The 24875-nt window shown below is 42.7% G+C and overlaps 1 protein-coding gene across 2 annotated transcripts in view; it reads right to left on the reverse strand.

The window, feature by feature from the left end:
- Hspe1 (heat shock protein family E (Hsp10) member 1) overlaps positions 1-24875 on the reverse strand; it is a 63597-nt gene that overhangs the window by 31144 nt on the left and 7578 nt on the right. The window contains exons 1-2 of one of the 2 annotated variants that reach the window (XM_004653607.3): positions 17503-17642; positions 10768-10830 (exon numbers count right to left, since the gene is read on the reverse strand). In XM_004653607.3, coding sequence (XP_004653664.1) covers positions 10768-10830; positions 17503-17562 — 123 coding nt within the window. In that variant the 5' untranslated portion in view covers positions 17563-17642. Of the gene's footprint in view, positions 1-10767; positions 10831-17502; positions 17643-24875 lie in introns of those variants that run through there. The other variant, XM_045147680.1, reaches the window with a different exon arrangement.

Here is a 24875-nt window from a genome sequence, read left to right on the forward strand (position 1 = left end):
CGAAGCACCAGAAAGCCACCAGACTCGGCTCGAGCCACAGGAAAAGCCAGGTGCCGGAGCTTTCCCTCACACGGCGCTCTCCGCAACTCGGGAAACGTGAGGGGAGAGTGGCAGCGAGGTAGAAGAACACGTGGAGCAGCGAGAGAACCAGAGCAGCTGCAGCTCCCTCCCCTCCCCCACCACCTGAGCCCAGATCCGACGAACAGAGCAGCGGCCCGGGACCGGCCACGCCAACTTGGGCTGACAGCGGGACCCAAGCAGGAGCAGAGTTCGGCAGCAACATCAGCGGCTCCAGCACCAGTAACAGCGGCCCCAGCAGCAGCAGACCCAGGAGTGGCAGCAGCGGCAGACTCGGCAGCAGCAGCTTCAGGGCGAGCAGCGGCAGTGGACGCAGCAGCAGCAGCTTCAGCAGCAGTGGTGGCTCCAGCAGTGGCAGCTACACCAGCAGCAGCAGAGGCAGCAGCAGCGGCTCAGTTTGCCCCGCAGGAAAAGCAAGTGCCCAGCTCCAGAAATCAGAACAGCAGCCCGACGACCCAGGCAGCAACTTGACTGAGACCAAAATCATCCAAGGTAACTGGGATTGCACCAGGGAGGGGACTCACTTGGTCGCAAGCTGACTTGGATCCCTCAACAGACCAGAAATCTTAACCTCTTTGTTGATAGAGGATCTGCTCCTTATAATACCTACTCTTGCATATATACTCAGGGCTGTTTTTGATTGAATGTGTACAGTGTTTAGATAAATTTTAGAATCTACCTGTATTTTATTCCACTCAGCCTGCTTGAATACTCCTATACCAGGGAAACTCAACCCCTAAGAACATCTCTGTAGATACTCCGAGAGTCTTAAGAGCCAAACCTAACACCTTAAGGTCCTACCCTGAAAATATATTACATCAAATCAATTGATACAGCTAAGAATACACAGCTAGCTAGAAAATCCAAGCATTAACTTAATCCAAGATGCAAAAATATATACATTATAACACAAGAAACACTAAAAAGCAAGACGATATAAATCCACCTAAAAGTATCAATGCATCAGAAATGTCCTCCAGTGAGAAAGAGTTAGAGGAAATGCCTGAGAAAGAGTTCAAAAGAATGATTGTAAATATGTTCAATGAGGTCAAAGAACACATGAAAACAATCAAAGAAGAAATCAAAGAGGAAATCAAAGAGGAAATCAAAGGAATCAAAGAAGAGGCAGGACACCAATTTAATGAAATAAAGAAGGCAATACAAGACATAAATAGGGAAATAGAAATAATAAAGAAAAACCAGTCAGAATTACTAGCAATGAAGAACACAGTTAATGAAATAAAAAACTCTGTAGAAAATCTCACCAGTAGGATGGATGAGGGAGAGGACAGAATATCTAAGCTAGAAGACCAGGTGGCAGACCTAATGCAGTCCAACAAAGAGAAAGACAAACTTATAGAAAAGTATGAGTGGGAATTTCAAGATATTCGGGACACTATGAAAAGATCCAATATAAGAATTCAGGGCATATTAGAAGGAGAAGAACTCCACTCCAGAGGCATAGTACGTGTCTTCAACAAAATCATAGAGGAAAATTTCCCCCAAATTGGGAAAGAGGTGCCAATACAGATACAGGAAGCCTTTAGAACCCCAGCCAGACAAAACCCAGAAAGAACCTCTCCTCGCCATATTATAATCAAACTTCCAAACACACAAACCAAAGAAAAAATATTGAAAGCAGTTAGAGAGAAAAATCAAGTTACCTACAAAAGCAAGCCCATCAGGATTACAGCAGATTATTCAACACAAACTTTTAAAGCCAGAAGGGCTTGGAGTAATATATTCCAAGTTCTGAAAGATAACAACTGTCAACCAAGGTTACTTTATCCTGCAAAGTTATCCAATCAAATAGATGGAGAAATAAAGACATTCCATGACAAAAGCAGGTTAAAGGAGTATTTGAAGACAAAACCAGCTCTACAGAAAATACTTGATAGAATCCTCCATGCTGAACAAAAGGAAAAGCACACATATAAGGAACCTAGAAAAAACAAGCTATACTCAAATACCAGTTAACAGAAGAGAGCACAGGTAGAACCAGAAACACACACACACACACACAAAAATGGCAAACATAAATACACACCTTTCAATAATATCTCTTAATATCAACGGCCTCAATGCCCCAACGAAAAGACATAGATTTGCAGACTGGGTTAAAAAGCAGGATCCTATAATTTGTTGTCTCCAAGAAACTCACCTTTCTACAAAGGATAGACATTATCTTAGGGTGAAAGGTTGGAAGACGGTGTTTCAAGCAAATGGGCCTAGAAAACAAGCAGGGGTTGTTATCCTAATATCAGACAGGGTAGACTTTAGTCTGACGTTAGTCAAGAAAGATAAGGAAGGTCACTTTATATTGATTAAGGGCACAGTCCAACAGGAGGACATTACAATCCTAAACATATATGCACCTAACATGGGGGCTCCCAAATTCGTCAAACACACACTATTAGAACTAAGGTCACAGATAACACCAAACACAGTGGTGGTGGGTGACTTTAACACCCCACTCTCATCAATTGACAGGTCATCCAGGGAAAGAATAAACAGAGAGGCATCTGGACTAAATGAGGTCATAGAAGGAATGGACCTAACAGATATATACAGGACATTTCATCCAAAGGCTGCAGAATATACATTCTTTTCAGCAGCACATGGAACATTCTCTAAAATAGACCATATATTAGGACACAAAGCAAATCTTAACAAATTCAGGAAAGTTGAAATAATTCCTTGCATTCTATCTGACCACAATGGAATTAAACTACAAATCAGTAGCAAGACAGGCTATAGAGCATACACAAAATCATGGAAACTAAACAATACACTACTAAATGATGAGTGGGTCAATGAAGAAATCAAAAAGGAACTCAAAAAATTTATAGAGTCAAATGATAATGAGAACACAACATACCCAAATCTCTGGGACACAATGAAGGCAGTTCTAAGAGGTAAATTTATAGCCTTAAGTGCCTATATTAAGAAATTAGAAAGGTCGCAAGTAAACGACCTAATGCTTCGCCTTAAAGCCTTGGAAAAAGAAGAACAAGGCAAACCAAAAATCAGTAGACGGGAAGAAATAATAAAGATTAGGGCAGAAATTAATGAAATAGAAACAAAAAGAACAATCCAAAGAATTAATGAAACAAAGAGTTGGTTCTTTGAAAGGATAAACAAGATTGATAAACCCTTAGCAAATCTGACCAAAAGAAAGAGAGAAGAGACACAAATTAATAAAATCAGAGATGAACAAGGTAATATCACAACAGATTCCAGAGAAATTCAAAAATCATAGGGACATACTATAAAAGCATATACTCCACAAAGTATGAAAATCTGAAAGAAATGGATGATTTCCTTGAATTATATGACCTACCTAAATTAAATCAAAATGAGATTAATCACTTAAATAGACCTATAACAAACATGGAGATCCGAGCAGTTATCAATAATCTCCCAACTAAAAAAAGCCCAGGCCCGGATGGATTCACTGCTGAATTTTACCAGACTTTTAAGGAAGAGCTAACACCATTGCTTCTTAAGCTTTTCCAGGAAATAGAAAAAGAAGGAATTCTACCAAACTCCTTCTATGAGGCCAGCATCACCCTGATACCAAAACCAGGCAAAGATAGAACAAAAAAAGAAAATTACAGACCAATCTCCCTCATGAACACAGATGCAAAAATTCTCAACAAAATATTGGCAAACAGAATACAAGAGTATATCAAAAAGATCATTCACCCTGACCAAGTAGGCTTTATCCCAGAGATGCAGGGATGGTTCAACATACGCAAATCTATAAATGTAATACATTACATAAACGGGTTGAAGGACAAAAATCACATGATCATCTCATTAGACGCAGAGAAAGCATTTGACAAAATCCAACATCCCTTCATGATAAAAGTCCTACAGAGACTGGGAATAGAAGGAACATATCTCAATATAATAAAGGCTATTTATGACAAGCCTACAGCCAACATATTACTAAATGGGGAAAAACTGGAAGCTTTTCCACTAAAATCAGGAACAAGACAAGGGTGTCCACTGTCCCCACTTTTATTTAATATAGTTTTGGAAGTCTTAGCCATAGCAATAAGGCAAGAGACACACATAAAAGGGATACAAATTGGAAAGAAGAAATCAAGTTATCATTATTTGCAGATGACATGATTCTATACATAAAGGACCCTAAAGACTCTACTAGCAAGCTTTTAGAGCTGATCAAAACCTACAGCAATGTAGCAGGATACAAAATAAATACACAGAAATCAGTAGCCTTCATATATGCTAACAACAAACACACAGAGGATGAAATCAGAGAATCACTCCCATTCACAATTGCATCAAAAAAAAATAAAATACCTTGGAATAAACCTAACCAAGGAAGTAAAGAATCTATACAATGAGAACTTTAAAACACTCAAGCGAGAAATTGCAGAAGACACTAGAAAGTGGAGAAACATCCCTTGTTCCTGGCTTGGAAGAATCAATATTGTGAAAATGGCAATCTTACCTAAAGCAATCTACACATTTAATGTAATCCCTATCAAAATTCCAAAGGCTTTCTTCATGGAAATAGAAAAAACAATCCAAAACTTCATTTGGAATCACAAAAAACCTCGAATATCTAAAATAATACTGAGCAACAAAAAAGAGGCTGGTGGTATCACCATACCTGATTTTAACCTATACTACAGAGCCATAGTAACAAAAACAGCATGGTACTGGCACAAAAACAGACATGTAGATCAGTGGAACAGAATCGAGGACCCAGATGTAAGCCCAAGTAGCTATAGCCACCTGATATTCGATAAAAATGCCAAAAATACTCATTGGAGAAGAGACAGCCTCTTCAGCAAATGGTGTTTTGAAAACTGGATATATATCTGCAGAAGGATGAAAATAGATTCTTCTCTCTCGCCATGCACAAGAATTAAGTCCAAATGGATTAAAGACCTTAACATCAGACCGGAAACTTTGAAACTGCTAGAGGAAAAAGTAGGGGAAACCCTTCAACATATTGGTCTTGGCAAAGACTTTCTGAATACAACCCCAATTGCTCAGGCAATAAAACCTCAGATTAACCACTGGGACCTCATGAAATTACAAAGATTTTGCACCGCAAAGGACACAGTGAAAAAAGCAAAGAGGCAACCTACAGAATGGGAAAAAATCTTCGCCAGCTATATATCTGATAGAGGATTAATATCTAGGATATACAAAGAACTCAAAAAGTTAAATAATAAGGAATCAAACAAGCCAATCAAAAAATGGGCTATGGAGCTAAATAGAGAGTTCTCAAAGGAAGAAATACGAATGGCATATCAGCATCTAAAAAAATGTTCTACATCACTAGTCATCAGGGAAATGCAGATTAAAACTACATTGAGATTCCATCTCACTCCTGTCAGATTGGCCACCATCATGAAAACAAATGATCATAAATGTTGGCGGGGATGTGGAAAAAAAAGGAACCCTTCTGCACTGCTGGTGGGAATGCAATCTGGTCCAGCCATTGTGGAAAACAGTGTGGAGGTTCCTAAAACAGCTAGAGATTGATCTACCATATGGCCCAGCTATAGCACTCCTAGGCATATATCCAAAGGACTCATCTCATTTCCTTAGAAGTACATGCTCAACCATGTTTATTGCTGCTCAATTTATAATAGCTGGGAAATGGAACCAGCCTAGATGTCCCTCAACAGATGAGTGGATAATGAAGATGTGGCACATTTATACAATGGAGTTCTACTCAGCGGTAAAGAAAAATGAAGTTATGAAATTTGCAGAAAAATGGATGGACCTGGAAAGTATTATACTAAGTCAGGTAACCCAGGCCCAGAAAGCCAAGCGCCACATGTTCTCTCTCATATGTGGATCCTAGCTACAGATGACTGGGCTTCTGCGTGAGAATGAAAATACTTAGTAGTAGAGGCCAGTAAGTTAAAAAGGAGACATAAAGGGTAGAGAAAGGAAGGGAGGATACTTAATAGGTTGATATTGTATATATGTAATTACAATGATTGTAATGGGGAGGTAATATGTTAGAGAATGGAATTTCAAATGGGAAAGTGTGGGGGTGGGGAGGGAGGGAATTACCATGGGATATATTTTATAATCATGGAAAATGTTAATAAAAATTTTAAAAAAAAATCAACAAAAAAAAAATAAAATAAAATTAGATGGTAGTGGCTGGAGGCCTTGGCATGCCAATTCTCTATTCTCTCTCTCTTTGGAAAAAAAAAAAAGGTCAGTCTGTTGGGCTGGCCTCAAAAACAAAAAAACAAAAAAAAAAAAGGCACTTGCTTAAAAGTCTTATGGTCAGGGTTCAATTCCCCAATACCCATGTAAAGCCAGATGCGCTGAGTGGTGCATGCATCTAGAGTTCATGTGCAGTGGTAGTGCCATGGTGTGCCCATACTCTCTCTCTCTCTGTCTACCTCTTTCTCTCTGTCTCTATCTCAACTTAATTAATTTTAAAAAAGAAATATGAAAAAAAAACAAAGAAAATGTGTCTCTGTCTCTTCCACCAAGTGATAATCAGTAAAGGCTTCCTTGATCTTTACTACCCCCTCCCAGCCTCCACCACTGAGAGCCAGATTTGTCATTACAGATAACCTCATCTCAGATGTTCTTTTAAAAAAAAAAAGATTTTAGTCATTAGACACAGAGGGGGAAGAGAGAGAGAGAATGGGCATGCCAGGGCCTCTAGCCACTGCAAACAAACTCCAGATGCATGCTCCACCATGTGCATCTGGCTTACGTGGGACCTGGAGAATCAAACCTGGGTCCTTAGGCTTCTTAGGCAACTGCCTTAACCGCTAAGCCACCTCTCCATCCCTCAGATGTTCCTTTTTATAAGCAGCAAAATGGACTAAGACAAAACAAAACAATATTTGTGTGTTTCCCAAATCCACACGTGAAAGCATGTGCTCAGTCAAGCTGGTGTTTGTAGGTGATTAGGTCACAAGAATGGAACTCTCTGTGTCCCTGGCCCCAGAGAGTGTATCCACCCCTCCTCCATGTGAGGTCCACCAAAAACAAGGCCCTTTGTGACCCAGGAAGCAGTCCTCACTAGGCACCAAGTCTGAAGTGCCTGCTCTTGGACTTTAAGCCTCCAGAACTGTGAAACGTGAACTACCATTGTTTCTGAGCCACTGTGGTGTTTGGTTAGAGCAGTGGCGTGTCAACTATGACACATGGCTGTGTTGGTCTTAATAAAAGGATTGGAGGTGTTGACCCCAGGCTGAAAAAAAAAAAAAAAGAACTATGACCCAATTATAAATTGGCTCCAAGAAACCTTTCAAATATAGTAATATAAGTAGGTTAAAAGGACTGAAAAAGATATGCCATGTAACATAATCAAAAGGTAGCTGTAGGCCTGCAGATAGAGCTTAATGGTACTTACCTAGCAAGTAAGAGGCCCTAAAATTTCAGCCCTAGCACTGTCAAACTAATAAAAATAAAATAAAATTGTTACTTACTAGTATGTAATCCAACATACTATTAAATCCCAATCTCTTTATGGCTTTTTTTTTTTTTTTTTTTTTGAGGTAGGGTCTCACTCTAGCCCAGGCTGACCTGAACTTTACTGTAGTCTCAGGGTGCCCTCCACCCCACAGCGATCCTCCTACCTCTGCCTCCTGAGTGCTGGGATAAAAGGCTGTCTTATGTTTTTGTTACATGAGCATCTTTCTTTTATTCTTTTCAAAATAATATTACCTGCTTTGTACAGGAGCGGTAAATGGAACCTAGCAGCTTATGCATGCTAGGCAATTGTACTACCACTGAACTACGTCTACAGCTAAAGCCCCTGCCCAGTATACACTAATTTCTAACATTTTTTTGTTAACCTCTTAATGCAATTAGGGTTAGCAAAATACACTATTATACATATTACTAGCCATGGATATTATTTCTATACAGTATGCAATAACTACCATTTTCCTTAAAAAAAAAAAAAACCTCCTTTTACAGGGCTGGACATTGTGGCGCATGCCTTTAATCCCAGCACAGGCAGAGGTAGGAGGATTGCTGAGAGTTTGATGCCATTCTGAGAGACTATATAGTGAATTCCAGGTCAGCCTGAGCTAGAGTGAGACCCTGGCTCAAAAGAAAAAAAAAAATCTTACACAATACATACTGATTTTCAAAAAAAATAGAACAATCTCCCAAGAGGCTGTTCAAACTAAACATGTTACATAGAAATCCATCTCCATCAGAATAATAACCTAAAGGGAAATATCTCAGCCCTCACATTTTCTTAGGGGAAATGAGAATTGATACAGTCTCACTCTGGCCCAGGCTGACCTAAAACTCATTCTATAGACCGAGTTGGCTTCAAACTCATGGTGATCCTCCTACCTCAATCTCCAGAGTACTCGGATTAAAGGCATGCGCTACCATGCCTGGCTTAACCCTCACATATTTGGAGGGGTATAAAGTTATAAACTACTAACTAACATGAAGCTGTAACTCTCAGAAACAGAATCAAGGGCTTAGCTACCAACTTAGCATTTTATTTCTGTTTAATTGTTTTTCTAATTTATCATTCAATAAATGTATATTTGGGGCTGGAGAGATGGCTTAGCGGTTAAAGGCTTGCCTGTGAAGCCTAAGGACCCCAGTTCGAGGCTCGATTCCCCAGGACCCACGTTAGCCAGATGCACAAGGGGGCGCACGCATCTGGAGTTTGTTTGCAGTGGCTGGAGGCCCTGGTGTGCCCATTTGCTCTCTCTATCTCTCTCTGCCTCTCTCTCTCTCTCTGTCACTCTCAAATAAATAAATGAAAATAACCACAAAATTTAAAAAATAAATGTGTATTTTAATTTATTGTAAGTTCAAATTTGGTACCCTAGATTAGTATAACTCATTAATATATATTTAGGTCTGTTTATAATTTAACATAGCATATTAACATGAGGCTTGGGGGATGGAGAGATGGCTTAGCAGTTAAGGTGCTTGCCTGCAAAGCCAAAGGACCCATGTTTGATTCACCAGGACCCACATAAGCAAGATGCACAAGGTGGTGCATACATCTAGAGTTCATTTGCAATGGCTAGAGACCCTGACATTCCCATTCTCTATCTGTGTCTGCCTGTCTCTCTCTCTCTCTCTCAAATAAATAAATAAATATATTTTAAAAACTTTAGGCTTGGGGGCTGGAAAGCTCAGTGGTTAAAGGCACTTGCCTGAAACCTGGGTTTGACATCCTAATAACCACATAAAACCAGATACAAAGTTGCCCTCGGGTCTGCAGCAGCAGCAGGAGGCTCTGATTTACCCATACTCACGTCTGTCTTAAATTAAATAAATAAATATAGAGCTGGAGAAGATGGCTTAGTGGTTAAGGTACTTGCCTGCAATGCCGAAGGACCCTGGTTCTATTACCCAGGACTCACGTAAGCCAGATGCACAAGGTGGCATGTGCATCTGGAGTTCATTTGCAGTGGCTACAGGCCCTGGCACACCCAGTTTCTCTCTACCTTTCTCTCTCTCTCAATCTCAAGTAAATTTTAAAAAACATTTAAAATAAATAAATAAATATAATATAAAAATAAAATGAAGGGCTAGAGAGGTACCTTAGTGGTTAAGGTGCTTACCTGAAAAGCTTAAGAACCCAGATTTAATTTCCCAAAACCCATGTAAGCCAGATGCACAAGACAGCACACATATCTGGAGGTCATTTGCAGAGGCTAAAAACCCTTTTGGTACCCATTCCCTCTTCCTCCCTCTCCTCCTCCCCCAGCCCCCCCTCCTTTCTCTCTATCTCTCTGTCAAATAAATAAATTTTTTAAAATATGAAGCTTGAGCCAGGCATGGTGGCGCACGCCTTTAATCCTAGTACTCAGGAGGCAGAGGTAGAAGGATCGCCGTGAGTTCAAGGCCACCCTGAGACTACAAAGTGAATTCTAGGTTGGTTTGAGCTGCAGTGAGACCTTACCTCAAAAAATAAATAAATAAATAAGCCAGGCATGGTGGCTCACGCCTTTAATCCCAGCACTCAGGAGGCAGAGGTGGGAGAATCACTGTGAATTCAAGGTCGCCTTGAGACTGCATAGGGAGTTCCAGGTCAGCCTTGGCTAGAGTGAGACCCTACCTCGAAAAACCAAAAGTTATATAAATAAATAAAAATAAAAAATAAGATAAAATGAAGCTTGATTAATGTGCTTTTTTCTATTAAAGTTTTTAAAAATATTTTATTTATATAAGAGAGAAAGTGAAAGAAAGAGGCAGTTAAGAGACAGAATAGCTGCCCCAGGGCCTCTAGCCACTGCAAACGAACTCCAGATGGGTGGGCCACTTTGTGCATCTGGCTTACAGGATAATGGGGCATCGAACCTGGGTCCTTAGCTTTATAGCAACCTCTCTAGCCCTCTGTGAAAGTTTTAAACAGGCATTCCATTAACTTAGTATAAGCTTGTCTGTTCCAAAAACTATATGGGAATACTCAGCTGGGAAGATGGCTAAGTGGTTAAAGGTGCTTGCTTACAAAGCCTGCCAGCTTCAAATTCCATTCCCCAGTACCCACATAAAGCCAGATATGCAACATGACACATTTCCGGAGTTTGTCTGCAGTGGCAGGAAGACCAGTGTGCCCATTCATATTTATTCATCTTCTTTCTCTCTCTTATAAATAAATATAAAAGATAAATGGAAATACTCAACTATGCCAAAGATGTTTTTACGTTAGTAGAACTATATAAAAAAACTTATTATTACCTGCTGAACGGCAAGTGTACTGTCCATTTCTTCAAATGACTCATCAGGCCAATTATAGAAATCCTATAAAAAATAAGCTCATGGTTAGAAAACATACAAAATTATAGAGGATACAGTCATGCTGTTATTAATCTCTATTGTTTTTCACGGTAAATTCTCACTCTAGCTCAGGATGACCTCGAACTTACTCTGTAGCATCAGCTGGCCTTGAACTCAAAGTACCTCCTAGCTCAGCCTCCCGAGGGCTGGTATTAAAGGCGTGCATGGTTTTGTTTTGTTTTCTGTTTATCGTGGAAGGGTCTCCCTATATCCCAGGCTGACCTGGATTTCACTATATGGTCTCAACTTACAGTGATACTCCTTCCTCTCTCTCCCAAATGCTGGGGTTAAAGATATGTGCCACCATGGCCAGCTAATTTATATATTTTTAAATTATTATTATTATTTTTAATCTGAAAGAGAAAAAGAGGGGGAGCAAGAGAAAGAGAGAGAAAATGGACGTACCAGGGCCTCCAGCCACTGCTAGCGAACTCCAGACGCATGCGCCACCTTGTGCATCTGGCTTACATGGGGTCCTAGAGAACTGAACCTGGGTCCTACGGCAAAGCACCATAACCGCTAAGCAATCCCTCCACCCCTAATCTCTGTTTTTCTGGGGGGGGGGGGTTGTTTGTTTGTTTGTTTTGGTTTTTTGGATTTTTTGAGGTAAGGTCTCACTGCAGCTCAGACTAACCTAGAATTTACTATGTAGTCTCAGAGTGGCCTCAAACTCTCAGCGATCCTCCATCCTTTGCCTCCTGAGTGCTGAAATTAAAGGTGTGTGCCACCATGCCCGGCCCTAATCTCTATTTTTTTTTTAAGATTTACTTATTTATTTTTCAGAGACCGGGGTGGGGGGGACAAAGAGTGAGAATGGCAGGCCAGGGCCTCTGGCCCCTGCAAACAAACTCCAGACACATGTGCCACCATGTGCATCTGGCTTACATGGGTCCTGGAGAATCAAACCTGGGTCCTTAGGCTTCACAGGCATGCACTTTAACTGCTAAGCTATCTCTCCAGCCCCCTAATCTCTATTTTTAATAAAGATCCAAAGCTCACACTAGAGTGGATAAAAACCCATTACAACATAATTCCTAGTAAAATAAATTCAAGGAATTTTACTCAATGGTTTTATTATTTTTATTTATTTGTGTATGTGTGTCTATACGGGCATGCACCAGTGTCTCTTGCTGCTGCAAATGAATGCCCATCTAGCTTTTATGTGGGTGGCTGGGGAATTGAACCCATGCTAGCAGACTTTGCAACCAAGCACCCTGTGGTAGTTTGATTCAGGTGTCCCCCATAAACTTAGGTGTTCTGAATGCCAGATTCCCAGCTGATAGAGATTTGGGAATTAACGCCTCTTGGAGGGAGCGTATTGTTAGGGGAGGGCTTACGGGTATTACAGCATTTCCCCATGCCAGTATTAGGCACACTCTCCTGTTGCTATTGTCCATCTTACGTTGGCCAGGGGGTGATGTCCACCCTCTGCTCATGTCATCATTTCCCCCTGCCATCGTGGAGCTTCCCCTCAAGCCTGTAAGCCAAAATAAAGCTCTTTTTTCCAGGAGCTGGTCTTTGTTGGATGATTTCTACCAGCAATGCAAACCGGACTGCAACAGTAAATGGTACTGAGAAGTGGGATTGCTGCTAGACACCTGACTGTGTGGTGTTGGCCTCTTGGACCTGATTTTCAAGAGGAATGTGCAAGAATTTGAAACCTTGGCCTAAGAGACACCTTGCAGTGCTGTAAGTACAGCTTGGTGGACTATTCTGGTCAGAGTTCAAAGGCCTGAATGCAGTAAGAACTATGGACTGTGAGGTTTGGCTTATGAGGGTCTTTGCTTGGACTGGGCTAGCAGTTTGTGTGAGAAGCTTGGACAACTTTTGGGCCAATCTTCACCCTTCTACCTCATTTGAAGCGGGATTCTCTCTGGCCCTCACTCTACCATAAAGATTTCACTCTGCTGTTTTGCCACATGGGCTGTGTGGCTGCAGGAAATTCTCCCATCTTGCCAGCAGCATGCTGGGATTACAGAAGCCCACCATGGCTTCCAGGATTGTTTTTATTTTTTATTTATTTATTTTTTTGAGGTAGGGTCTCACTCTAGTTCAGGCTGACCTGCAATTCCCTATATAGTCTGAGGGTGGCCTTGAACTCACAGCCATCCTCCTATCTCTGCCTCCCGAGTGCTGGGATTAAAGGCGTGTGCTACCAGGGATTAAAGGCATGTGCCACCACACCAGCCTGTTTTTGTTGTTGTTGTTTGAGGTAGGGTCTCTCTCTAGCCCAGGCTGAACTGGAATTCACTATATCTCACTAAATATTTCACATGGACATTGAACCTTTGACCTTCCTGCAACACCAGTGAGACTTTTATGCATCCTTAATAGAAAGCACAATTCCTGCCTTATAGTTGGTCCTCAAAACATGTCTCCAGGGTAAAATGAGCAGGAGTATTAAACCAACGCCTGGGCTGGAGAGATGGCTTAGCGGTTAAGCGCTTGCCTGTGAAGCCTAAGGACCCCAGTTCAAGGCTCGATTCCCCAGGACCCACATCAGCCAGATGCACAAGGGGGCGCACACATCTGGAGTTCATTTGCAGTGGCTAGGCAGCCCTGGTGTGCCCACTCTCCTCTCTCTCTCTCTGTTGCTCTCAAATAAATAAAAATAAATAAATAAACAAAAAATTAAAAAAAAAAACAATGCCCAATAATCTTTACTTTTGTTGTCTTATGTTAAGTATTAAAACTGAGGGGAGAAAAAAAGAAAATTTTAAGAATGCACATGAATAAAAATTTAAGAAAATGAAAAGTGACTGGGTAGTTTATGCCTGTAAGTTCTTCAACTTGGAAGGCTGAGCAGGGATATCTGAAATATCCAGACCAGCACAGACTATAACACAAGTTCCTTTCTCAAAAACTGAAAGAGAAACCGGGCATGGTGGTGTATGCCTTTAATCCCAGCACTCGGGAGGCAGAAGTAGATGGATCACCGAGAGTTCGAGGGCACCCTGAGACTACATACTGAATTCCAGGTCAGCCTGGACTAGAGTGAGACCCTACCTCGAAAAACCAAAATTAAATGAAAGAATGAGAGAGGGGGCTGGAAAGATGGCTTAGCAGTTAAGGTGTTTGCCTGCAAAGCCTAAGGATCCAGGTTCAGTTCACCAGCACCCATGTAAACCAGACGTACAAGGTGGCACATGCATCTGGAGTTCATTTGCAGGGGCCAGAGGCCCTGGCACACCCAGTATCTGTCTGTCTCTCTGCCTTTTTCTCGCTCTCAAATAGTTTTAAATGTCTTTAAAAAAAGGGGGAGGGACTGGAGAGATGGTTTGGTGGTTAAGGCGCTTGCCTGCAAAGCATAAGGACCCAGGTTCCATTCCCAAGAACCCATATAAGCCACATACGCATGGTGGCACATGTATCTGGAGTTCATTTGCAGTGGCTAGAGGCCCTAGTGTGCCCACTCTCTTTCTCTCTCGCATAAATAAAAAAAAATATTTTTTTTTTAATTCCAGATCAGTCTGGGCTAGTGTGAAAACCTACCTTGAAAATAAAAACACACACACAAAAAAAAAAGATGGCTATGGAGATGGCTCAGCAGTTGACTAAAGCTGTTTGCTTGCAAAATCCACCAGCCTGGGCTTGATTCCCCCAGTACCCACATAAAGGAGATACACAGAGTGGTACATTCTTTAGGAATTCATTTGTGGTGTCAAAAGGCCTGGGTGGGCCCTTTCTTTTTCTTTCTCTCTTCCTTTCTCGACTTCTCTCTCTGCCCCCACAAAATATTTTTTTTTTTCTTAAAAAATGAGACTGAGCCAGACATGGTGGCACACGCCTTTAATCCCAGCACTCAGGAGACAGAGGTAGGAGGATCACAGTGAGTTCAAGGCCACCCTGAGACTACGTAGTGAATCCCAGGTCAGCCTAGGCCAGAGTGAGACCCTACCACAAAAAAAAAAAAAAAAAAAAAAAAAAAAAAAAGGGCTGGAGAGATGGCTTAGCGGTTAAGCGCTTGCCTGTGAAGCCTATGGACCCCAGTTCGAGGCTCGGTTTCCCAGGTCCCACGTTAGCCAGATGCACAAGGGGGCGCAAGCATCTGGAGTTCGTTTGCAGAGGCTGGAAGCCCTGGCGCGCCCATTCCCTCTCTCTCCCTCTATCTGTCTTTCTCTCTGTGCCTGCCGCTCTCAAATAAATAAATAAATAAATAAATAAATAAATAAAATAATTAATTAATTAATTAAAAAAGAGAGAGAAAGAGAGAGAGAGACCAGGCTAGAGAGATGGCTTAGAGGTTAAAGTGGATACCTGCAAAGCCTAAGAACCCAGGTTCAATTCTCCAGGTTCCATGTAAGCCAAATGCACATGATGTCACATGCATCTGTGCTTCATTTGCAGGAGCCAGAAGCCTTTGTATACCCATTCTCACTCTCTCTCCTACTTTCCCTGACTGTAATAAATAAATAAAAATAAAATCTTTAAAAATGGGAGAGAGAGCCGGGCATGGTGGTGCACGCCTTTAATCCCAGCACTAGGGAGGCAGAGATAGGAGGATTGCCCTAAGTTCGAGGTCACCCTGAGACTGCATGGTGAATTCCAGGTCAGCCTGGGCCAGAATGAGACCCTACCTCGGGGGGGGAAAAAAAGGGGGGGGGGAGAGAGAGAGAAATCACCAGTGAAGATACTCAACAGTGGACACTGTAAGCCTTATATTTGGCCAATTAGGCCAAATTAGTCAACGGATGCAATACTGGTATGTCTGTCATGGTGGAAACCAACTGCCTTCTAATTGGACCGGAAGCCCACTCCATGGTAGGGAATACATCCCTGATACTGAAAACCTACAACAGAAGTAGTCATGAACCCTAGGGGAGTAATGTCTGCTGCTGTCTGGCTAAGTGTGTATACTATGCTTATCACACTGCCCAGTAAGCACTTCTCTTAATGTTCATACCCTTATATTAATGCTACTCTCACTTTTGGTACAGAATCTTCTCTTTTCAGATGGCAGTGAATTTGGGATGACTCAAAAGGCATCATGGTGCTGAGAAGTGAAAGAGGAGTGCTCAGCACTGCAATACCTTTATCACACCTTCCAAGGCTCAGGGTCCATTGCGGAAGAGGTGGGGGAAAGAATGTTAAGTGCCAAATGAAGGATAAGACTCCTTACAGCGTGCTCCTCCAGACACAAAATGGCCTGGATATCCATGACCTCACAGTACCTGACACTACCTACACAAGACCATCATAATAGGAGGAAATGATGATGACATCAAAATAAAAGAGAATGATTGAGGGGGAGGGAATATGATGGAGAATGGAGTTTCAATTGGGAAAGTGGGGGGAGGGAGAGAATTGCCATGGGATATTGTTTACACTCATGGAAGTTTAATTTCTAAAAGATAAGTAAAAATAAAATAAAAATGAGAGACTGCCGGGCATGGTGGTGCAGGCCTTTAATCCCAGCACTCAAGAGGCAGAGGTAGGAGGATCGCCATGAGTTCGAGGTCACCATGAGACTACACAGTAAATAACTAGTCAGCCTGGGCTGGAGCAAAACCCTACCTCGAACCCCCACCACCACCCACCAAAAAGAAAAAAATTGCGTTTTGGGTAATGACTCGGCGGTTAAAGCACTTACTTACAAGCCTGCCGACCTGGGTTCTATTCCCTAGTACCCACGTAAAGCCAGATGTACAAAGTAGCGCCTGCATCTAGTTCGTTTGCGGAGGCTAAGCTCCTGAGGCACCTATACTCTCTCATTTATATTTTTTCTTTCTCTCTCCCCTTGCAAATAATAAAAATATTTTAATTGCATTTTTTCAACACAAAGTTTATTCAGTAAACTGCAAGGAATAGCAAAGTTGGGCAATATAAGTATCATCTACCGCAAATTACATTTTAAACCCATTTCATATCAACTTTGAACATCAATTTGATTTTTTTTTTTTTAAGTGAAGCATCCCAGCTTTTGCAAATGGTAAGCAGCAATACCGAAACAAGCACCCATTTACTACCAGGGCCTCTACTAAAAGGCATACTAAAATCAGTTCGTTCTCGGACTATTCTCCACATGTATTAGCAAGAAAATTCGCAAGGAATGACATCTAACAAGTCGTAACATGGTGAACTAAACTTGCTGGACCAGAGAAAGGCTGCAGGGAAACACTAGGGAGTGGTGGCCAAACGCGAACCACCGGAGCAGGGAGGAGGATGCCAATTACCTCCACCTGCATCCGGCTGGACCGGGATGGGAGCAGACAGAGGTCGGTACGTCACAGGCCAAGCGGGCACCGGCAGCCCGGCCGAGGGAGGCTCTGTCAACACCAGCTCCGACGCCGCCGGCCCCGATCTCGGGAGAGCCCGGCTGTCCACCTGGCCGTCCTCAGAGCTCGGGCGCCGGTCAGCCGGAGCTGTAGGAGGACGGAGCCAGCGGCCGCGGTGACAGGCCGAGCCTCCCGCCGCGTTGGCACCGTCGCGCCCCGCGCGGACCTCCCCGGCACCGGGGCTCGGCGTTTTGCAGGCCTCGAGGGCCGCGGGCGGTTCGGCTGGCCGCGGGGGCTGCTGCTCCGGAAGAGCAGGCCGGGCACAGCGCCCCCGCCGCCCGCCCCAGCCTCCCTCTCGGCGGCCGGCTCAATCTGGTTCTGCGCCCAGAGCTCCGTGACGGGAGAGGTGTGGAGACGGTACCTGCGCCTTCGTGCCTGGCCTGTTCCGCCTTAGCACTGCCGTCCCCTCCGCCATGACCATAGTGCCAGAGTCTGGGCGACTGAAATCGGTACCCGGATGTGGGGGCCGGCAGCTAGCGCGAGGGGCGGGGCGCGGCGGCGTTCTCCGTCGCGGCTGCGGGGAGGGGCGGGGCCCAGAGGAACAGCCGTGGCCCGCGCGGGGCATGCCGGGAGGAGGAGGCGGGGTCAATGGCGGAGTGGGCGGGGCGTGTGGTGAAATGGCGGGCGGGGCGCAGGCCAAGGTGCCACGACAAGGCTGACCTCGGAGCGCACAGCTCTTTCCAAATCCGCGGGCGGGAGCGGGGTATCGTGACTGCAGCCGCAGCGTGCCCTGCCTGCGTCATACGTGGGTGCCTGCCCTTGAGCTTTCGTTACACCGGCAGAGTTTGCACAATGGCTACCGTTGCGGCAAGCTCACGTGCGACCTAACACCCCAGAGAGGCGCACCTCTCCAAAATCCGCCCAAGAGATCAAAGGAGGAAACGGAGCTGTCGGGGAGCGCTTCACAGAGCCTGCATGAAAGTGTCCCAGTCTGAAATCAGTCCTGGAGGGTTGATTGTTAAATGTTCTATGTCATCCTGCTGACCTCCAAGCAAGGACCTTCTCAATGACAAGTGTATGCGCGTGCGCGCGAGCGTAGATGGACGCAGATGCGGATGACGAGATAGAAACTGGACGTTTGCAATTGTGCGTTACAGACTTGAAATTAGCCCGCGGTTGGCAAATCGAAGCAGGAGGAGGAAATGAAGAGTCCTTGATGTGTTTTATATGCTTCCAAAATTTCCTGTTTTAACTGTTGTGTTCTTATTAGGTGAGGAAATCCAGGACAGGCATGGGGGTTTCACACCTCTGATCCCACTACTCTGGAGCCTGATTGCTTTGAATTGAGAGCAGTGGGGGACTACAGAGCACGACTCTTATCTTCCCCACCCCCAAAACTGTAATGAAAGCTTAGCACTTTGGGCTTACAGTTTTAGGACATGATGGTGGGGAATCCGTTCATAGCTACAGGAGCATGAAGGGCCAGTTCCTCACATCTTGGCAGTTAAGCAGAGCTCGAGCTGAAACCAGAAGCTGGTATCACCATCAAGACTCAGTCCCAGTGACCCACTTCTGCTAGCTAGGCCACAGTTCCAAAGGTTACACACCCTCCCAAATAGCACAAGCTAGGGACCAGCCTTTGTGTTCTGGACTTGAGTTTTGGGATTTAAAAACCAATTTTGTTTGGACATTTACTCTGATATATATATATATATATATATATATATATACACACACACATATATATATATAGAACAGTTGGTTTCAACGAGATCAAAATTTGTGCATTAAGCTCTCATCTGCAGGAAGCCTGTGCAATAGTGAGACTGAAATCTGTAAAGACAAGCACAATATTTCAGCAAGGTGATCTCAGAATGTTTGCATTCCTATGTGCTGTATGTTTATGTAGAAATGCTGTTTTGTTTATTAGAACGGCTCGACTGATGAGAAGTCTTCGTTTGGCGCATGAATTAAAAAAAAAAAATCTTGGCTGGAGAGATGGCTTAGCGGTTAAGGCATTTGCCTGCAAAGCTGAAAGATCCTGGTTCAATTCTCTAGGTCTCATGTAAGCCAGATGAACATGGTGGCACATGCATCTGGAGTTTGATTGCAGTGGCTAGAGACCCTGGTGTGCCCCTCTGTCTCTAATAAGTAAAAATAAAATCTTTTTTAAAAAAATCTTGTTGCTGGGCGTGGTGGCACACACCTTTCATTCCAGCACTCAGGAGGCAGAGGTAGGAGGATCACCACGAGTTCGAGGCCACCCTGAGGCTACATAGTGAATTCCAGGTTAGCCTGAGCTAGAGTGAGACCCTACCTCAAAAGACCAAAAAAAAAAAAATTTTTTTTTTCAAAGGGGAAAGTGGGGGCAGGGAGGGCATTACCATGGGATATTGTTTACAATCATGGAAGTTGTTAATAAAAAATAATTATTTAAAAACATCTTCATTTTTGCAGTTGTTTATGACTTCAAGTTATTTTTAAAAGAGTAGTTGGCAAAAGCATTGATCCTTAGCTGATTGTATACAGAGCAAGTTATACAGGTGACATCTGTCTCTAAGAAAAAAAGTGTAAGTATAGTCTGAGAAATCAAAAGAATATAAAAATGTTTAGATACTTTGAGGAGTTCAGGATATGTCAATGAGCTTAAATAATGCCTTTGACAATCAACACTAAATGCCTTCAGTTTTAATTTTTTGCTCTAATGCATATTTGATAAGATCTTCATCTTTTTTTTTTTATAGGAAACAGTTTTTAAAAAGAAAAGGAGAACCAGGCGTGGTGGCACGCCTTTTATCCCAGCACTCAGGTGAAGAGATAGGAGGATCACCATGAGGGCTGGAGAGATGGCTTAGATGTTAAGGCACTTGCCTGTAAGACCAAAGGACTCAGGTTTGATTCCCCAGGACCTATATAAGCCAGATGCACAAGGTGGTGCATGCACCTGGAGTTTGTTTGCAGTTGCTGGAGGCCCTGGTGCACCAATTGTCTCAATCTGCGCCTCTCTCTCTTTCAAATAAAAAAAAAATTTTTTTTAAAGATGTGCTAAGCATAAGCAATAATAAATATCAGGAAAGAAATTAATGAAATAGAAACAAACAAAAAAACAATACAAAGTATCACTGAAACAACAGGTGAGTCTTTGAAAGAATAAGCAAGATTAATAAATCCTTAATGAAACTTACCAAAAGAGAGAAAAGACCCAAATCAGTAACATTAGAGATGAAAAGGGTACCATTACAACAGATACCAAAGATGTTTTAAAAATTATAAAGGGGGGCTGGAGAGATGGTTTAGCAGTTAAAGTACATGCCTGCAAAGCCAAAGGACCTCCATTCAATTCCCCAGGTCCCACATAAGCCAGATGCAAATGGTGACCCATGCATCTGGATGGAGTTCGTTTGCAGTGGCTAGAGGCCCTGGCATGCCCTCTCTCTCTCTCTCTCTCTCTCTCTCTCTCTCTCTCTCTCTCTCTCTGTGTGTGTGTGTGTGTGTAATAAATAAACAAATAAAAATCATTCTTTAACAATCATAAAGACATAGCCGGGCATAGTGGCCCACACCTTTAACCCCAGCACTCAGGAGACAGAGATAGGGGTATCACTGTGAGTTTGAGGCTACCCTGAGCCTACATAGTGAATTTCAGGTCAGAGTGACACTACCGAAAAACAAAACAAAAATCATAAAGACATACCTTAAGAACATAAACCCCACTAAGTTGGAAAATCCAAAAGAAATAGATGAATACCTAGATATATATATATGACCTACCAAAATTAAAGAAAGAAGAAATAAACCATTTAAACAGACCTATAAAGAGGACTGAGATCTGAAGACATGGCCTAGCTGTTAAGGCGCTTGCCTGCAAAGCCAGAGAACCCAGGTTCAATTCCCCAGGACTACATAAGCCAGATACACAAGGTGGCACATGCCCTGGCACACCCATGCTCACTCTCTTTCTTATCTAAAATAAATAACTAAAATTAAAATACAAAAATAAGTAAAAGCACTGAGATCAAAGCAATTACAAAAAAGCTCACATACACAGGTATGGTGGTGCATGTCTTTAATTCCAGCACTCTGGAGACTGAGGTTGGAGGATTTCCATGATTTCAAGGCCAGCCTGCAACTACAGAGTGAGTTCCTGGTCAGCTAGATTTGCACAAGAAAAAAATCCATTATCCAATATCCATTATCCGTAGATAAATGTGTCTAAAGAAAGGTCATTTCATAATCTCCAAAGATGAAAGAGGAGAGGAAAGGTTTAGTGAAGTAGATCCAAATGGAATGGCTGTCAGAGACTTAGAACATGGCTTAAAAGGATTTGAAAAATGGAAGTTGGCTTGCACATATGATTTTTTCCTGAAGACATATATACACACTGTTAATTATATATATGTGTGTGTGTGTGTGTGTGTGTATTCGTTTTTGTTTTTCCAGGTCGGGTCTCACTCTAGCTCAGGCTAACCTGGAATTCACTATGTAGTCTCAGGGTGACCTTGAACTCAGAAATTTTTCTATGTCTGCCTCCCAAGTGCTGGGATTAAAGGCATGCACCACACCACACCCTGCTTTTATTTTCTTTTTTATTTTATTTTTTGTAATTTAAAAAATATTTTATTTATTTGACTGAGAAAGAGGGAGAGAGAGAGAATGAGTGGGCGTGCCAGGGCCTCCAGTCACTGCAAACGAACTCCAGACATGTGTGCTCCCTTGTGCATCTGGCTAACGTGGGTCCTGAGGAATTGAACTTGGGTCCTTTGGCTTTGCAGGCAAGTGCCTTAACCACTAAGTCATCCCTCTAGCCCTGTAATTTTTTTTCTTTTCTTTCTTTCTTTCTTTTTTTTTTTTTTTGAGACAAAGAGAGCCAGATTATCTTTGAACTCATTCAAGTTTCAAGCTTAGCCTTGAACTTCTGATCCTCCTGCTTCTGCCTCCTGTGTTTGGGGCTTACAGGGACATACCACCACCTCCAGTTCCAGTACAAATGACTGAACTCAGGGTAAGCATTGTAGCAACTGAACTACATCTCAAGTCCTACACTGGTAATTTTTTTTGTTTTTGTTGTTTTGTTTTTCGAGGTAGGGTCTCACTCTAGCTCAGACTGACCTGGAATTCACTATGTAGTCTCAGGGTGGCTTTGAATTCATGATGACCTCCTACCTCTGCCTCCTAAATGCTGGGATTAAAGGCGTGCACCACCACGCCTGGCAACTGGTAATATTTTTAAATAAAGGTCCTTCGGCTACAGTGTCTTGTAAATAAATGAGTAGAAAAAACAGCCCAAGTTTGGGGGAGGCAGACGCCTGCAAAGAGCCCGGTGCCAGTTCTCTGCCCCACAAACCTAGGTGCGTTCTACCGAAAGTGGAGGACATCTGAGTCTTTTTGGGTTTGCACTGGACAGAGGAGAAACAACACGCAGGCTCTTTCTCATGGTGTCTTCTTTCTATAGCCCAAGTGTTCTCTTGTGCCTGTCTTCTTTCCATGGAGAGGCCCTGGCCCTTCTGCCACTGGCTGTCAAAGATACTACAGGATCCTGCTACCATGTCTATCTGGCCATAATGCACTGTGTCCCTTCTTAAACTGTGAGCCCAAATACTGTCTTCCTTAAATTGTGCTAGTCAGGTATTTCATCACAACAATGAGAAAGATGGCAGACACTGAGGCACAAGTATGCAAAGGCTTTTACCGCCTGTTTAGTCTAGCAATGAGGCCATGCACAAGTTACCAATTCTTACACTAAATACAGTGAGGGCCTAAGATAAATCACACTCAAGAATTGCATTTCTACCAGAGACAGGAGGGAGGGGTCTGTGAGCAATTAGAGTCTTAGGAAGGCCTTCTGTACACTCCACCTCATTCTAAATATAAGTTTAAAATTTCTCAGATTTTTGTGGAAATTACCCTGAGTGTAGAGAGTAATTATTATTATTATTATTTGGTTTTTGGAAGTAGGGTCTCACTAGCTCTAGCTCAGGCTGACCTGGAATTCACTATGTAGTCTCAGGGTGGCCTTGAACTCATGGAGATCCTCCTACCTCTGCCTCCTGAATGTTGGGATTAAAGGCATGCGCCACCACGCACGGCTTTTAAAAAAATAAATCTTTAATTTCAGATTTGCTAAGTGATTTTAGACCACTTAAAAGGAAGACAGTGGGCTGGGGAAATGGCTTAGTTGTTAAGGTGCTTGCTTGCAAAGCCTGACAGCAGCTCCCTGGTATCCACATAAAGCCAGATACACAAAGTGGCACATGTATCCGGGACTTGTTTGCAGTGGCAGGATGCCCTGGAGTGCCCATACTTTCTCTCCCAAACAAATAAACATATTTTTTTTTTAAAAAAAAAGGAAAACAAAGCCGGGAGTGATGGTGTATGCTTTTAATCCCAGCACTCAGGAGGCAGAGGTAGGTGGATTGCCATGAGTTCGAGGCCCCCCTGAGATTACATAGTAAATTCCAGGTCAGATCAGCCTGAGCTAGAATGAAACCCTACCTAAAAAAAAAAAAAAAAAAAAAAAAAAAAAGGAAAACAAAGGGTTGGAAAAATGGCTTAGTGGTTAAGTGCTTGCCTGTGTAGCCTAAGGACCCTGGTTCAAGGCTTGATTCCCCAGGTTTCACATAAGCCAGATGCACAAGGGGCGCATGCATCTGGAGTTCAATTGCAGTGCCTGGAGGCCCTGATGCACCCATTCTCTATCTATCTGCCTCTTTCTCTGTCTGTCTGTCACTTTCAAAATAAAAATAAATTAAAAAAAAAGAAAAACAACAAAAATATAAAAACAATAAAAAGTATATGAATGAATGTTAAATTTGGGAGCAAACAGCACTTGAGAAGCAGAAGGTTCAGGAGTCCAAGGCCAATCTGAGGTACATGAGACTGTCTCAAAAAAAAAAAAAAAAAAAAAAAAAACCCTCAGAAGCAAATACCAATTCATTTTCTTTGAAAAGTCCAATGGTGATGTCAACCCTGGCCTTGCTCACAGAAAGGGCCTTGTTCTTTAAAGCTGAAATGTTTGTACTTCATAACCTTCACATTTTCTTTCCTGTTGGTCTGCACAGTGTAACCTCCAAACATGAAAATTTTAAAACTGGGCTGCATCGGGTGGGCAGTTGGGGAGAAATTTAAAAGAGCTTAATCAAGGATGGTGGTATCGCTCAGTGACAGAGTGATTGCATGCTGGCCCCGCCAGCAAAAAGTTCAGTCCTCAGCAAAGCAAATACAGAAGAGGGATTGGTGTTATAGTTACCTTCTTGTGGCTGAGATAAAACACTCCAACCATAAACAGTTTATGGGAAGAAAGGTTTGTTCCTACCTCCCCATTTATAGCCTCAAGTGTAAGTTTCATTGTAGTGGGGAAAAACATGGCACAAGCAAGACAGAAGGGCATTACATTTTGTCACATCAGCTTGGAAGAAGTAGTCAATGACTTAGCTCTGCCCCCATAACACAGCTCCTCCAGCAAGCCTCCACCTCCCAAAGGCTCCACAACTTTTTCAAATTGCCACCAATTAGGCATCATTCAAAACACATCAGGCTATGGGGGACATTTATAATCAAATCAAGAGGGTGGGAAGAAGAGGAAAACAGAAAGAAGAATTTTATTTTGTTTTTACTTATTTATTTTCGTTTGTTTGTTTTTCAAGATAGTTAGGTGGGGGTTCTCACTCTAGCCCAGGCTGACCTGGAATTCACTATGTGATCTCAGGCTGGCTTTGACCTCACAGTGATCCTCCTACCTTTGCCTCCCAAGTGCTGGGATTAAAGGTGTGTGTCACCATACCTGGCAGAAAGATG

The sequence above is a fragment of the Jaculus jaculus genome, chromosome 4 (assembly GCF_020740685.1).
Source record: "Jaculus jaculus isolate mJacJac1 chromosome 4, mJacJac1.mat.Y.cur, whole genome shotgun sequence".
Lineage (NCBI taxonomy): Eukaryota > Metazoa > Chordata > Mammalia > Rodentia > Dipodidae > Jaculus > Jaculus jaculus.